The sequence below is a fragment of the Cervus elaphus genome, chromosome 10 (genome assembly GCF_910594005.1).
Source record: "Cervus elaphus chromosome 10, mCerEla1.1, whole genome shotgun sequence".
Classification (NCBI taxonomy): Eukaryota; Metazoa; Chordata; class Mammalia; order Artiodactyla; family Cervidae; genus Cervus; species Cervus elaphus.
This window is the reverse complement of record NC_057824.1, coordinates 30,738,916-30,755,100: the sequence shown is the minus strand read 5'-3', so window position 1 is coordinate 30,755,100 and position 16,185 is coordinate 30,738,916. Positions and strand designations below refer to the sequence as shown.

The 16,185-nt window shown below is 40.0% G+C and overlaps 2 protein-coding genes across 4 annotated transcripts in view; both read left to right on the top strand.

Annotated features, from left to right (window-relative positions):
* The window catches only part of SMG1 (SMG1 nonsense mediated mRNA decay associated PI3K related kinase), a 97,621-nt gene extending 92,308 nt beyond the window's left edge, over positions 1 to 5,313 (top strand). For all 3 annotated transcript variants that reach the window (XM_043914412.1, XM_043914413.1, XM_043914414.1), the window contains one exon: positions 720 to 5,313. In XM_043914412.1, coding sequence (XP_043770347.1) covers positions 720 to 797 — 78 coding nt within the window. In that variant the 3' untranslated portion in view covers positions 798 to 5,313. The remainder of the gene's footprint in view (positions 1 to 719) is intronic.
* Positions 5,314 to 7,567: 2,254 nt separating this feature from the next.
* Positions 7,568 to 15,414, top strand: ARL6IP1 (ADP ribosylation factor like GTPase 6 interacting protein 1). The gene is made up of 6 exons (XM_043914415.1): positions 7,568 to 7,798; positions 9,802 to 9,935; positions 10,390 to 10,509; positions 12,723 to 12,840; positions 13,408 to 13,492; positions 13,915 to 15,414. The coding sequence occupies exons 1-6, from the start codon at positions 7,763 to 7,765 to the stop codon at positions 14,031 to 14,033; spliced, it is 612 nt and encodes a 203-aa protein (XP_043770350.1). The 5' UTR covers positions 7,568 to 7,762; the 3' UTR covers positions 14,034 to 15,414.
* Positions 15,415 to 16,185: the final 771 nt, after the last annotated feature.

The window sequence follows — 16,185 nt, the reverse complement described above, 5'->3', positions numbered from 1 at the left end:
ACCCTGGACAGTGTTCTGGGTCTAGGGGTATCTTTGCTTCAGAAACTTTCTGGTAGGTTAATGGGTTGTGTGCTTTCATGACTGCATCTTAGGTCTCTGTCCATTTTATTTATTTGAATGATGCTTAGCTTTTGTGCTTTTTATTCTGATAGTTAAGTTTTATATAAAAAAATGTTAAATGGCTCACAGGAATAGGGTAAGTATAGAGTTCTTTGCACACAACTGTTGTAGGTTGTAATTCAGCAGCCATATAGTGAGCATTTACTATATAATTGGACCCTGATGGATGCTCTGGATAGAAAAATGATTGTATCTCTTACTATAAAAGAATATTTAGCTGAGTCGGAATCAGCAGATGTTTGCTGAGTATCAAACTGTGTTCCAGAATCTGCTGGGCACTTTTCAGTTCACCTAAGCATTTGTCCAGTGAATTCACATGTTTAATCCCAAGAACACCTGTGAGGTCAGTGGCACTCTTTCTCCATCTAAGGATTTGTAAGGCTCAAAGGGGATTGTGACTTTCCCAAGACACACATTTGTAAGTTACAGCATTAGGAGGGAAGCTCAGGTTATGTAACTTCTTCCCACCATGACAACTGCACATCTTTGGGTAATTAATTTGGGTGATAAGAAACTTAAACAGTTCATGTAACTCAGATAAGAATCATGCTCTTTCAAGTTTTAAATGGCTTTAAATTCTGTCCTGCCCATTTTTACAGGTTGACTATGTCATTAAGGAAGCAACTAATCTAGATAACTTGGCTCAGCTGTATGAAGGTTGGACAGCCTGGGTATGAATGGCAAGACAGTAGATGAGTCTGGTTAAGCGAGGTCAGACATCCACCAGAATCAACTCAGCCTCAGGCATCCAAAGCCACACCACAGTCGGTGGTGATGCAACTGGGGGCTTACTCTGAGGAAACCTAGGAAATCTCGGTGCGCTAGGGAAGTGAATCCTGCAGGACAGCTGCACTCAGGGATATGCCCAACACCATGGCCTGCCAACCCCAGGGTCAAGGGTGAAAGCAAGCAAGCAAGCTCACCGCCTGAACACGGAGATTGTCTTTCTGCCACAGAACAGCTGCAGACGTGTCAGGAGGTTAGCTGCAGAAAGAGATCGGGATGCCGCGGAGCACAGTGATTTGGAACTCCATTCCACCTGACCCCGTGTGTACAATCCAGGAAAAAAACCCCGCTCAGAAACAGAGGAAACTGGGGCCGCGAAGAAATCACAGCCAAGGAAGATTTGATGCATTCAGATTCTTGCATAACACTTGTTGCTTAGCAACAGTACTGGTCGGGTTGACCAGTAAGTACAAAAAAAGTCTATGCGATATGAATTTCAGAAATGGACTGAAGAAGGAGAGCTATGTAACAGATACACTACATTGGAAGAACTTACTTCTGAAATGAAGGGAAAAAAACCCACCCCATCGTCCTCCTCCCCACCCCCCACCATCTGCCCATTTCCCCCTTTACCTGATCTAGTAGATTAGCCATCTTTCACATTCACTTTTATTTCAATCCTTATATTTCATGTACTTCATCTCGATGCTGTTAACTTATATTTGGAGTGATAAACAGAAAATTTTCCAAAACCACTGATAACATGGAAAATGCAAGGATTGTTTAAAGGTCTGATGATCACATACAAAATGTAATTCTGGTTATTTAAGTCATATCTGTGATTCTATCATGTACAGTTTCCAGAATTGTCACTGTGCATTCAAAAGTAATGAATCTAACAGACATTTGATTTAATGTACACTCCCCTTTGCTTATAGTGTACATTTTTGAGAGGTCATTCAAATTTTCCCTCTTCTGTGATTGCTGTAGTTTCTTCATAGAAAGTAGCTAATCCAATGTAATCTTTTACCTTTTTAAAAACCAGGATAGAGTACCTATTAGTTTTACATTGTTGATGACAGATTAACAATAAAGTGATGTTCTGGTGGAGGTAGAGTGAAATGTTTTTTTTAATTTAGTTTTCTCATTTGATACTTTTAATTTACAAGTAAATTAAAAGTGCTTTAGTTTACCTGGCCTTTTAGGACATATACATGAAACATGAGCAAAAAGTAAGAACCACCAACATCTATTAAGTTCCATTATTAGTGTGTGAAGTACTTTGATTTTTGCACAGTTTTAATAGTTCAGTAGTAAATTCATGATCAAGGTTTCCTTAAATTTAGCATTGCATTTCAGTACTGACTGTGTAAGCTCAATTGTTGATCCAAAATAAAAATCCAGACTAGAATAGGATTCCTAAAATCACGTATCGACACAGAGTAGAAGAGGATTAAAATCTTGATTGAGTACATTTTCCCTGCAATTTAGAGATTAGGGCTATGATCACTTTCTAGTTGCCAGTCTTCACAGACAAACTTGAAAGGAATTAAGGAAAAATTTCACATAGTTCTGGCCTTTGCTGTATTCCGATTGCCACATTAATCGGTAATCTTTAAATACTCATGGGAGAATGCATTTCAGTATCAGTGCTCTAATACTTTGACAGGTATTATAAGAAAGGTGATATTTTTGAATACCCATGTGTCTAATAAGTTAAGGAACCTAGTGCATCAAATTTTATTTTCTTCATTCATTTTGAACCTTATTTTCACAATCAAAACAACCTATCGGAATAATAATGCCATATTGTGTTTTGCACACTGCTTTATTTCCTAGAGGCTGTTGCACTCATCAGTTGATTACCTCTACTAAGATTAGTCTTTCAACAACATTCTTTGTCACAAGGAAGAACTTTTATTACAGTGATAAAACCAGTTCACACTAGTTTGTCCTTATAGACAGTAATCAGAAATTGCTTCTTCTTTGGCAAAGAAGAAAAATGAAATAGGTGAATTTTATTGCCTGTGAATTTCAGGCTTCAGAGGTACCTGGCACCTTATCCTAGCGAAAACAAAACAGCTTTACATGAAAAACATGTGCCTCTGCTGAATTATCCATCACTTTTATTTTAAAATGATCCCTCAGAGAATAGTGTGACATATACATGTTTGGTTGTAGGGCAGATATGCGTGATTGATGACTTCAAAGCTTGCTCTTTGCTGCATTCTGGACAACAAGACCTCAGTCTGTACTCTTTGGCTGCTTCTGGGGGAGTCATTTGACAAGTAGCCTTGTCATTTTGAACTGTTAAAAGAGAACTCAACAGTTAGGAGATTGAATCAGCAGTAAAAGGCTTTGGTCATACAGCAGATTCAGAAGACAGGTCTATATTTTGGTGATTATCTTGTAAAATGTGAAGTTCAGAGTGCTATGGTTATGAAGTCATACATCTTTGATAATACAGAAATAACCTGTGGAAAACCAGGGGTCTGCTTCCTCCCTCCCTTCTCCTGTCCCCCATCCCCTCTCCCACCTTCCTCCTTCCTCTTCCTCCCCACCCCGACTTCTGCACTCTCTCTTGTGCTCCCCCCCACTTTCTTAAGATTCAGGGGGTACAGAATAACTTAACAACCTCTACAATTTGATGTACCCTTGGAAATTGAAGTTTATCATAAGTGTTTTGCTGTCTTTAATTTTCTAGAATTGCCTGAATTTTAGTTGCTTTCTCTATAAAGCTGTGGAGGCTTAGTAGTCTATGGAGCTGTCAGTATTTCTCTTTTACTCTGTTTCTTTGCTGTGTCTTGCAGTATCTCATTATTTCTGGTCATGAGTTCTTCACATAGTTTGCTAGATGAGTATTCTTTTGTGTCTGGCACTTGTGAGTTGTTTGAGTTGTTTGAGATACGTGAGGTTTCTGTGTGAGAACTGATAATCAAGCTCTTGATCTGCTCCCCTAAATTGCTCTTTTAGAGCCCAAACCCCAGGTTCAGGGTTGAGGGTTTGTAATACAAAGAAAAACTTCCATCACTGCCCTTAACACTTGCCTCTGTTATCTAAGTGTCGTATGTGGTGTTCTTAATGTCCAGTGTTTGGTGTTACCTGCATTGTTTTTGTTTTTAATTGTTGTTCTGATGTGTGAAATTTAAGGAAAGAGCCATTAAAAAAATTCCAAGCAGGGCAATGCAAGTACAGCCAAATATTAGAGTTGATGTGCAATCTTAGGTCCTTTTAAATCTGTTGTGATATAGGCAGTACTTTGAGAAGTCTTCCTGGCCTATTTTCCTCTACATATTTGTAATTACTCTGGGGCTTACTTGTTTTGGCAGTACTAAAAGCAAAGGAGCTGGTTCTTCTTTTCTCCCAGTTCTTTTCATATTAAAGAAGGCGCCTACAATTAGCCTGTTAGCTTCTGTTCATAGATATAAAAAAAAAAATCAGTGAATGTTTTTCTGTTAGCACATTGAAGTACCTTTGTTTTACATAAAACCAGATACATATGAAAACCAATGACCTTCCATTCTGTATCTTGAGCTTGTAAAATTCCAGTAATTTAGAGCTAGGACTTTTCCCCTCTTAACTCTAGGAGGTAGACTATGTTAATAAAAGGATCGCTTAAAGAAGGCAGATTTTTTTCACTATGTGGGTTATATTAGAAAGATTCCTCCTATGGGGAAAAACTAACATAAAATTTCCAAACACTGAGGAAGGAAATCCACTGTATTATGAACCCGGAAGGGTTTGTTGCACTTTTCCTGCTTTTTTTAAGGCCTGGGTAACAATATCACCATCTCTTTTTTACAAAAGGGCAAATGAACTGCAATTGAGAGAAGCTTTATAGGTTCAGTGGTTAGTTGTACAACATGAACCATTTAGCCTCTTGCTTTCCATGGGAATTTGGGCTTACTAGGGAAGAAGCTGTTTGTTGTGCTGTTGGAAAAGTGTCATAAAATTAGCTTGACTTTGGAAGATGATAAACTTAACTGAATGTTCTGAAATGCAGACTTGCAGAATGTATGTCTTTCAAAACAGGCTTTTTTTTTTTTTTTTCCTCCTCGACAGTCCAAGTTTCAGCTCCTGTTTAAAGTTCTTTTATTTTTCCGGTTTAAATTTTCCTTGTATTTCCACCTGTAATGTCAATGGCAACATCACACTTCACTTGTTAATTTACTTTACCCTTGTTATATAAGAGCAAATTGAGTTGAACTGAATCTTCCTTGTTCTAGTAACATTGTATAAATAAAGTGGCTTCTCTGTACAAAAGGTTGTAATGCCTCCTGATGGATATAATTTTGTGATTGTATTTAAGATTAAAAGTTGAATAAATCACACCAGCTTCCTGAAAATGCTCATAATGCATCTTTTGGAAAACAAAAGTACATGGCCTACTTTGTGCATATTTGCGTTAACATGGCAAAGATTGTATGAAATACCTGTTTTTCAGAAAATAAAGTCTTAAAAGACGTAGCATTTAAGCTCTGAATTTGTTGAAGTAGTTTCCAGAAAACTTAATTTTGGAGTATGGCTAGCTTTTTTAAAGCATTAATACCTCCAAAAGTTTAAAAAGTTGATTCTAAAAAAAATGTATTTTACATGTTCTAATATTTTTGAATAGAAGTGGAAATTTTACTTCAAAGTTCTTAGTATTAAGGCACAATTTATTAAGCTTCATTTTGTATATCTTTAAAAACTTCTGTAGATTATTATTGACATATATTCCCTGGTGTGTGGTGTGTAAAAGCTCTGAAGGAAAACAATATCCAGCTTGTTTGAATATCTGGAAATCAGATTGCATTTGTTGCTGCCAGATTCTGTAGGAGGATCTGTTCAGTCATCTGATACATTTCAAAAGCTCACATCCTGCCTTTGTAGTATCCCCCAAAAAAATACCCAACCAACCCAAAACTCCAAAGGAAGCTACACCAAGTGCTGGCTGGGATTTTTAGTAATTAGGGCAATTGGAAATTTAGTTAAGGACCTTATTTCAGTGCCTTAGGCTGTTAAGTTGTAAATAAGTCTGGGAACGTGTTCCTTGAGTAACAAGGAGAACTGTGCTGTTTTAAATCAGTTTCTTTAGTTTTTTTCACCTACTTCAATTTCACAAGCTGATGTTGAAGTCTTTCTTCTGAAGTTGTACATAGAGAACTTGGGTTAAAACCAGGCACATTCTGTAACAAAAACTGATTTCCCAAAGTACAAAAGGCAGGTTTTAAAGTCTAATAACCCCACACCTCTCCCTTTGGAAGAGGATATTACTGTGCCTGTAGCAAGGTTTTGCACGCAGTGCTCTATATATTCACTATGTGGCTGCTGACTGGGACATTTTTTCTTTTGAATAGGTAGAGGAGGGCCTGCTCCTCACACTTTATATAAAGTCTCCCAAAATGGGGTATACCAATTGGCTGCATTTTCCCTACATAAACACTCCCCCCCACCCCCACCCCAACGTTTCCAAAAGCGGCATTTGATTGAAAAGTCTCCTTCCCTTACAAAGCGCCCCCACCCTGCCCTGCCCCGCAGGGTTTATACCTGATCAGATGCTTATTTTTTTTTTAAAGTTCAATGGCAAATTTCATACCTTTTTATGATATTCACAATGCCTCTGTCCCCCTAGTTTTCTTAGGGGCAGCATGTGGTCTGTAGCTGTGTTGGCTCACATTTCTTTATGCCTTCCCTGAACTCTTTATGAACCTGGTAGTTATTTAAGGAACGTTTTTAAAATAAACTTGATGGCATAATATAGATGACTATAAAAGGATGAAAGACTGGAAGTTGAAAGCTGTGGCATGTTTTTCTGAAAGAGACATCTGACCAGGTCAACATTTGGCATTATTTTGTTTGTGTTGAGTAATGAAAACGTTAATGCATTTTGAAATCCTGGAGAGAAAATGTGTCTCACGTCCATCATCTGGTTCTTAAATTGCAATGAATTCCACTCATAAGATGGTTTACACTTATATGAAAGGATCTGTCAAAGCCAGCCCCTTTTTGGAGGGGGACCATGCAGTTTCAAGTGAAGTGTTCTACCAAGAACTTCCCCAAAGAACCCATGAAAATAAACCAGTTTTATAAAATGGTGCATTTTTCACAAGCTCTCAAACTATGCCCAGATGTCCACACCCTCTCTGCCGCCCACCCCCCGCCCCTCCATCTAAGGCCTTATTCCTAATGAGTAGGAAGGAAAAACTGCAGAAAATCCACAATTTATGCCCTTTTCCCTTGTCCTCAAAGCTCATGAGATGGGCACGAGTCTCCGAGTCACATATCCAGGCTAAACTGCTCAGAAGCCTGATGAGGGCTGCCAGAGCAGGGATTAGAAGAAATGCGGATCCAACTAGGTGCACGGCCAGGCCCAGGGCCACCCGCTGGATCTGGTAGAAGATCCCAGCCCGCCCCCTTAAGGAGGTTACTGTCACATGCCCATCTCTGCCCTCCGCCTGATACTGCGTGGCATATTTCCTTAGGGACTCAATACCAGAGAGGGTGCTTAGCCTGCTCTGAAGTCCCCTGTAAGACCGTCCGAGAGCCACCTGGCGGCCCGCCTTGGGAATACTGAAGCCAGGCCAGGCCCCAGGCAGCGGCCGTTGAACCGCTTCGGCGAGGCCTGGGCGGGGCGTCGCCCACCTACTGGGCGCTGATTGGCCATCACATGGCCCCGCCCCCGGGGCCCCGGCGTGGTCTCACTCTTTGACCTCGGTTTCAAGTCATGCGCTGGGCAGCGGTTGGTCCGGCTTGCTCAAGCTTGATCTCGATTTGCCCAATGAGGAACGAGCTTCGCAGGGTCTGTCGGGAAAGGCCACCAGCCTATATAAGCCGGCTACGGGGCGTATCCTCGCGTTAGGGGTGCGGCGAGGGAATCTGCGGAGGAGTAGACTTGGTGGCGTCCTGTGCTCGCTGAGACTGCACCTCGAGAACTATGGCGGAAGGAGATAATCGCAGCACCAATCTGCTGGTGAGTCCCAGCGCATAGTAGCCAGAGGACCGAGCGGAGCCTCCGGACTTTGGTGTGCTCCGTGGGACTGCGCTGCGGCCTTGTTCTTATCACCCGCCGCGGGCCCGGCCTTCCTGTTCCTTCCCAGGTGTAGGCGACGACGCTTGCCCTTTCGGCTTCTTGGTTAACCTCTGCTTGGCAGTGACGAGTCGTGGCGACTCCTAACACCCCTTTGGGGAAGGTGCGCGATGGAGCGAAGAGGGCGCGTGATCATTCGCTGCAATGGAGGTTGAGGAGGAAGCTGGAGAAGGGAGCTGTGACCAGTCTGGGTTGCAGTCAGTGACAGAGGGCTGAGAGGGTCCTGTCGAGCGCCTTTGAGGCCCAGACTCCAGCCGTATCTGTGTCTCCCCCTCCTTGATCTTAACCAGAATGTCCTTTCGCCCTTTACCCTAACGCTTGGGCAGGAGTGGAGGGTCAAAGGGCTCTTCCCGAGCGTTTCTGTTAGAGCCTGGCACGGCTTAAAGCGGCAGGGAGGCTTCGAGCTCACCACTGGAAACTGGAGGTGGGATCCAGCTGGAAGGACAGTGGGAGGTTCCTGGCGTTTGTCTGTAGGTTTGTCTGGAAGGCTGGGAGCGGGTGTCAGAACGATTTTAGAGTAAGCAGGGGTCGAAGGGAACTGCAGTGAGCTTGTATCAAAGGCAGACAATTCTAACCCTAGCCTGAATCTCACCGCAGGATCTAGGCAAAAGCGAGAGAAATCTGTCCATCTTCTCCTTGGCCTTTCCCCAGGAAAAGACAAGCCACACACCATCATCACAGTGAATAGAGAAACAGAATTTTGGCATTTGATTTTCCAAGAGCCCAGGTTCTAACGAATCAAGTGATTTTGTTGGGCAGTTTTGATTGTGGTGATTTTCATTTTGTGTTGACTTTTAAATATGCATGACCTCTGCCCCTTTTCTATGGTTAGCCTAGTTAGCCCCAGCACACACACACACGCACACACCACACACACGCACGCACCACCCCCAAGATCGAATAGCTATTGAAACAACTGGTCTTGGCCTCGAGCTGGTCTGCTCTTTGCACAGAACAGTGTGACTTAATTTGAGGAGAACAAGACCTTTGGCCTTGGCTTTGCTGAATTCAGATCTGTAAACTTCTGTGTCTCTCAGTTTCCTCATCTGTAGAATGAGAATAGTAAGAACACCTTCCTTTCAGCTTGTTGGGAGGAACCATTAAAGTGTAAGTATATAAAATATTTAACAGAGTTTCTGTCACATGGTACTCTGTTTAAGGAAACGTGGATTTCTTCCAGTTTTTTTTCTTTCCCCACTCTACCAAAACTTCACTTACATGCAAGAAAAAAACCAAACAACAACAAAAGCAAAATCAACTTAAAGGTTTTTTGCCACATTAGGTCATCTGAGAAGACTGCTTGCAGCTGATTGTCAGATTTGCAGAGAAATTTGACGTCTAACCAAAGCATCCTAAGTGTAGGAGCATTTTATTGAGATATATTGGGCTTAATATTGATAAGTCTTTTATAGTTCATTGAAAGCACAGTAGTTTTCCTTAGTTGTGCAAGCGATGCCAATATATAGACGATTCCAGTACACAAAGAGCTATTTTGGAAATAGAAAGCTGTTCAGGGAGAGGCTTTCCTCATGGATTCAGAAGTTGGGGGTTAAATCAATGAAATGACAAAACAACAGATCGATTGTAACAACCTGAAATGAGCAAACTTCAAGTGATCTTATTTTATACTCGGGGCAGTGCCACTTAGCAGTGCATGACTTTGGGAAAATAACCATTCGGAACTCACTTTAATTGTAAATGGGTCTGATTATCCCTATCTTAAGGGGTCTTATAAGGATAATGTTACATAACCCCAGTACTTGGGCTTGGAAAGTGACTGTTACATGATAATTTTACCCCCACTGATTTCTGACTTTGGTATCTCTAGGAGTCACAGAAATGTTGAGATTAGTAAAATGATTGTTTTAAACGTTGATCGTATGTAGGCTGCAGAGACTGCAAGTCTGGAAGAGCAGCTGCAAGGCTGGGGAGAAGTGATGCTGATGGCAGATAAAGTCCTCCGATGGGAAAGAGCCTGGTTTCCACCTGCCATCATGGGTGTGGTTTCTTTGGTGTTTCTGTAAGTGAGCTATTAAATTACAATAGATTTATGCTTGTTACTAATAATGGTTCAGGTTTCATTTATGAAAGTGCCTGAAGTCTTGTAATTTTAATATCTGTAAAAAATGCCTTTCCTTAGAGCCGTCTGCCTGGTTTTCAAAGAATCCATAGTACTATGTAAACTCTAACCGGTGCAGTGAAACAAATCTGTCGTTCAAACTTAGGACCATTTACACTCCTAGAAGGTGTTGAGGACCCCAAAGGGCTTTTGCCTCTTGATGTTTACATTAACCATTATGGCTGGGATGTCATCATGTCATCAAACTTCCGGAAAACCACTTGTGAGAAAATGAGAATAGGAAGGGCAGATAACATCTTTTGAGAACCAGAGGACGAAGTGAATAAATATCTTCAGCTGGCACTAATAAAGACCGTATTTTTCTAACCTTTGTTACTTTTTTTTTTTTAAACAGGACTATCTACTATCTAGATCCATCTGTTCTATCTGGTGTTTCCTGTTTTGTTATGTTTTTGTGCTTGGCTGACTACCTTGTTCCCATTCTAGCACCTAGAATTTTTGGCTCCAATAAATGGTAGGTGGCCTAATGATGTGGCATTCAAATTTCTGAGAAGTTACGAACCTGATAACTGTGACTAGGGTGCTGTAATTACACACAGAGAACTGCCTTAATTAACAGATAGCTAGGGATTAGACATTTTTTGATGTAAAGAATTTCTTAGCTGATTCACATATAAATCATGAATTTCCAGTACTTATATCTCCATAGTTCTTTTATACTCTAGCATTTATTTTGATTTTTTTCTTTCTAGACCTTTCTATTGAAGTGAGGCTTTTTTCGGTAATGATTTTTCAGTGATTGCTGAACTCATAATGAGCTTTCCGTAAAAGTAGTATGTCTACTTTACATTTTTACCATTGATATTTAAGATAATACTAATTTCATAAATAACTTATGAATAACTGAAAACAGTAAACATAGCTTTTTTTTTTTGCCTGTTCATTTAGCAACTGTTTATTGAATGTCTACTTTTATGTTAGTGCACTCTTCTGGGTGCTGTGAAGTATTTTGATTTTTAAAATTGATCTTGTGTTTCAGGCTAAGACATTGAGGCAGTGCAGTAGTGGTTAGCAAAAGTGCTTAAGAATAGATTCAAGCTTATACAGAAGTGGGTTGTTTATTTCATTTATACCATTCTTTGAACAAGTTACTTATGGGTTCCCAAGATAAGGTTAAGTGGCTTTGGATCCTATTAAAGTATTGCTTAACTTTTCTCTGGAATGTTGGATTTCTCACTTTTGATCCAAATAGTGAACAAAACTAGATAGAGGAATGGGATTTTTTTTTTTCTCCTAGATGTTTTTCTCCCTTGGTTGTTTATTTTAATTTGATTAGTAGTCTACTTGTGCCTGTAGTTTTTTGTTCTGATAATAACAAATTATAAGAATAATTTTAAATGTAGGAATTGCTTAAATTATGGGATAAGTAAGCATGTTTGTTTGTATAAACATGGTCTATCATATCAGAATGGTTAGTGTTAGGAAATGTCCTCTGAATTGTTTTTCATGTGCAGTAATGAATTATTCTGCAGTTTGGGAGCCAAGTATTTTTTTTTTAAATTAATTTTTAAAGTTTATTTTTAATTTATTTGGCTGTGCCCCCTCTTCATTGTGGCATGTGGGATCCAGTTTGCTGATCAGGGATCAAATCTGGGCCCCCTGCATTTGGGAACTCAGAGTCTTAACCACTGGACCACCGAGGAGAAGTCCCTGGGGGCAAGTTTGTGACTATGCAGTGTAACAATTAACAGACTCAACCTCATACCCTGATTTTATTAGCCAGATAACATCCTAATCTGCTAATTCTTAAGTCCTGGAGAAAAAATTTCAGAAGTTAACACATGAGGTTTCTTGGTAACTGGTATGTTACCACTGGCGCAGTTTTGTTTTTTGACCTTTCTGAGGAAGGAAGAACATTGTTGCATAGTCACAGCCCGGCCTTGACTATGGGCAGCATATGAATGTTTGATTAGAAGAAGTTCCAGGGCTCTGCAGAAGGCCTTCTACTGTATCACTGCAGATGGACAAAGACAAGGACAAGGAGAGCAAGCAACACACCCCAGCATAGGGCTTACTTTTTATATCAACCATTATTTCTGTGTAACAAAGATAGCACAAAGACAAAATTAAAAAATCAGAACCTAGAATACATTATAAATGAAAATGGACTTTTTGGGAGGATCTTTTTGTATTCTTATAGCTGTTTTGTTTGTGATTTGTGATTGGATTTGAACTGTTTGTGGCTGCCTTGGCATCAAATGTATGAAGCCCAGTTGAGGGTATTGTGCTTTGAATGCCAATTGTTACTAACTGTGGTAGAAATGTCACATCCTCCTCAAGATAGTGGGACTCTGGTGGCCACCGCTCAGGATTCACTGGGGTCTGCCAAATGATACAGGAAGCTTTGGGGGTTTTTTTTGGTTTGTTTCCGTCTTTTGTTTGCTTTTTGGCCATGGTGCACAGCTGTGGGATTTCAGTTCCCTGACCAGGGATTGCACCTAGGCCCTCAGAAGTGAGAGCTTGAAGTCCCAACCACTGGACCAAAAGGAATTCCCCAAAGAGTCTTAATGGCTCAAGAGCTCTTTTTTTAAAAAAAAATAAGATAATGGTGAATTGTTTTCTTATTTAGATTTTCTTTGGCAAGTAGCTTCTGAAATTTGAGAGGATGGTATACTTCTGTTTAATATTTAGATTTGTCTATAGTAAAGAGGAAAATTCTTTTTCTAGGACCACTGAGCAACAGCAAAGATTCCATGAAATTTGCAGCAATCTAGTAAAAACGCGACGCAGAGCTGTGGGCTGGTGGAAACGCCTCTTTACACTAAAGGAAGAAAAGCCTAAAATGGTACTTTTTTGGTTTTGACTTATTTAAGTAGAGCAACACTTTAAGATTGTGTCAGATTTTACATCATAGTCTAAAGCCTTTCTCTTTTACTCTAGTTGTATGTTTATCATTATGTGTTGGTTTAACTCCTCTGAGCACATTCATAAATATTTATTTATCAATTATACTGAGAGTTAAAATTACATTTTGCATTTTTCATTGTAGAGTGAGTTTTTTCTGGTTCTTTTTACTTACTGAAATAAATATAAAAGATACATACTTCTCTTTTAGCTTCACTTGAGGTTACTATGTGACGTTATCAATTGTGAAAGTAGTGTAATTTATATTATAAACTACTTAATTTACATATAGAATCACAGTTATTGTAGGAGAGAATGTATCTAGATTCTGTAAAATAAACCTAGGGAGTTTTCTGTAGGTTTTATATAATATATAGATGCTAAATCTTTTTAAAGAAAAGTGCGAATAAAAACTGAGTTATCTTCCAACCTTAGAAACAACCTCCTAAAGTTTCAGTTCTTACTCTGTTCCGAGGAGTTGATAAATTCTTGTTATTTTCATTATTAGTACTTCATGACCATGATCGTTTCTCTGGCTGCGGTTGCTTGGGTCGGACAGCAGGTCCATAACCTCCTCCTCACCTACCTGATAGGTAAGTCTCTGGGGAAGTACTCTGCACAATCCTGGCCAGTTTAACTGGAATTCAGTAAACAGTATGTTCCTTGCTCACTGAGTTCCAGGCAGTGATTAAGGAACTGTGTGAGCATAAAAAGATGACTAAAAGCTGGGTCCTTGTTTTCAGTGAGTTTGTGGTCTTAGCAGAAGACAGACACAGAACTGATAACCAAGGTAGACAGTATTGTGCGTGAGGTAAAAATAGGCAGTGTGTGTTACTTGAGATTGGGAGGTATGAGACCAGAAGCTTCTGGGAATAAATACTAACGAGAATAATGGATATCATGTTGCTTCTTCCCATTAGAGTGTCTTAGTCTGAGGAATTCGCTTCTTGTAAAATGTAGTCGTCTTTAGAAAGTTAATTGCTGCCTCTGTAACTTTTTTTTTTTTTTTTTAAAGTGACTTTCTTACTTTTGCTTCCTGGACTGAACCAACATGGAATCATTTCGAAATACATTGGAATGGCCAAAAGAGAGATAAACAAGCTTCTGAAACAAAAAGAAAAGAAAAATGAATAAAGCATTTGCTTTATTCAATGTGATTAATGGAGTATACATTGTCCTTGGGAACAGTGTCTGTTATGCTGTTTGGATACTAAAATGTTACAGAAGTAGCTCTCTGCTGTCCCTTGCTCTGCCCTTAATAGAAATTCTGACTTGTCAAGTAAGGCTTTATGCCCAGTGTCTTCATGGGTGTGCTCTTATCAGCTGGCCTTATATGGACAACTCTTCAGTTCCTCATCTTGGTTTTTTGTCACCCAGGGTTAACTGAACTCTTAGTTTTAAAATAACACAGTGGTGAACTTACTTCACCTTTTAGTACAGTTAACAGTGACTTGGGATAACTGTTCAAGTTGATCTTTTTTTTAAGCTGGATACGGGAGAGTGGTCTGTGGTTTCAGGAAGCTCGTTCTATCATCTGCTTCCATGGTCTGCTTAAAAAACTGGCTTCATGAATATAGAGACCAAGTTTACCACTTCTGATGAAGAGACCAATGAAGAGTCATTCCTCATTCTGTTTCGATAGTGTGGGAGAAGCCTCATGGAATAAGATGAAACTCATTCCATGTCTTAGCATGTGTTTTCTCCCTTGTGCAGAAGTTAGCAGTTTGAGGGAAACATTGATCTTTCCTCCCAAATGGGGAATCTGACAGGAACTTTCAGAACTCTTGCTCCTGCACACTTAAACTTGAAGTTAGTACATCCTCAAAGGCTTTTTAGTAGCAGGCTTACACAAGTTGGTGTTTAGGACTTCTAAATTTCAGATTTTCAGTTAATTGGAGCTAAAGTCTATAATAGGTTAAGAGTCATGTCTATAATCTTCACTCCAAGACCAGCCAATAAAGGACAAAAGTCTTCCTGTGTTGAGTCAAGATTCACTTCAGTAGAAAATAGCCTTATCCTACTAATTTTTCAAGACCAGAATAAGCCTTTAAAGATAAGTCTCAAGAGTCTCCTTTTATGGTAACACTGGCTGCTTTTGGTCCCCATAGATGGAGTAGTTGAAATCTGTAGGAATGGACCTCTGAGGAATGGAAATGTGACATATTTGGGAACAATTCTTAAAACTGATTAACTAGTTGTAATATAGTTTTGTGAATATTGCACTGATGCTGTGAAACCTGGACCTTGTGGTATATCAGTCCCTAAATTAGTGTTATTTTCTCCCCTTCAATATTGCTGTAAACAGTGGCACTGTGTAGCATGTTTGACTTTTTTTAAAAAAAAATGTTTCGTCTACAAACTACCATAATTTACACGTGTTTCCTCATTGTATATAAGTTTGTCTTCCTATCCAGATTTTTTGTGTGTGTGTTCTACCAATTAACTACTTTCGCAGTTTTAATCCTGTATTATTTCTTCTACTTTGTTAAAAGGGGAATAAATGAAAAAGCTGGAATCCTTCCTTGTGTCCTTTCTTTATAGCTTAACCAATACAGTGTTTCCATGATTGGATTTACATACCCAGTTAATGAACTATGCTCGGTGATCATTCCACTGCTGTAAGGGGCTCTTTAGATTTCCCAGGAGGCACAGTGGTAAAGAATCTGCCTGCAAATGCAGAAGATGCTGGAGAAGCGATCCCTGGGTTGGGAAGATCCCTTGGGAGGAGGAAATGGTGACCCATTCTTGCCTGGGAAGCCCCATGGACAGAGGAGCCTGGTGGGCTACAGTCCATGGGGTGCCAAAGAGTTGGAGATGATTTAGCAACTAAGCATATAGCACAGGGTGCTCTTTAAGAGCAGAATGAACTAAAAGGTTTACGTTCATTCAGTAAACATCCAGGCACCACCCTAGATGGAAAAGGAGATAAAATGAGTAAGTGATGGCCAAAGGTGGTATGTGAGGGTGTGGCTAGGAGGTCTTGCAGCAGAAGGATGCAGGAGAGAGGGCCTCCCACGCACATCTACCCTAGGACCTAGCTCAGAATTTCGTACCTGACGTGCTCAGTAATCAGTGGGTGACTTTTGTGAGCACTTAGAATTTTTTTAAAATAGAGCCCAAATTGGGTATTTTATCATTGGGTCTCACTATCTATTCTTTGTGGGTCCTGGGAACAGATTCAATGTCAAACCTCTTGCTTTCCCTACCTACCAAATGTATGGATCCTTCCTTGAAGCCTCCTGGAGGCTTGATGTCCAGAAAAGGGAAGTTTCTACCCTGTCACCAT

Bases quoted from the DNA above. Each gene is read 5' to 3' on its own strand.
- ARL6IP1 (XM_043914415.1), top strand. From the start codon at position 7,763: ATGGCGGAAGGAGATAATCGCAGCACCAATCTGCTG. The intron at 7,799-9,801 runs GTGAGTCCCAGC...GATCGTATGTAG, and splicing joins ATCGCAGCACCAATCTGCTG to GCTGCAGAGACTGCAAGTCT. The intron at 10,510-12,722 runs GTAGGTGGCCTA...TTCTTTTTCTAG, and splicing joins ATTTTTGGCTCCAATAAATG to GACCACTGAGCAACAGCAAA.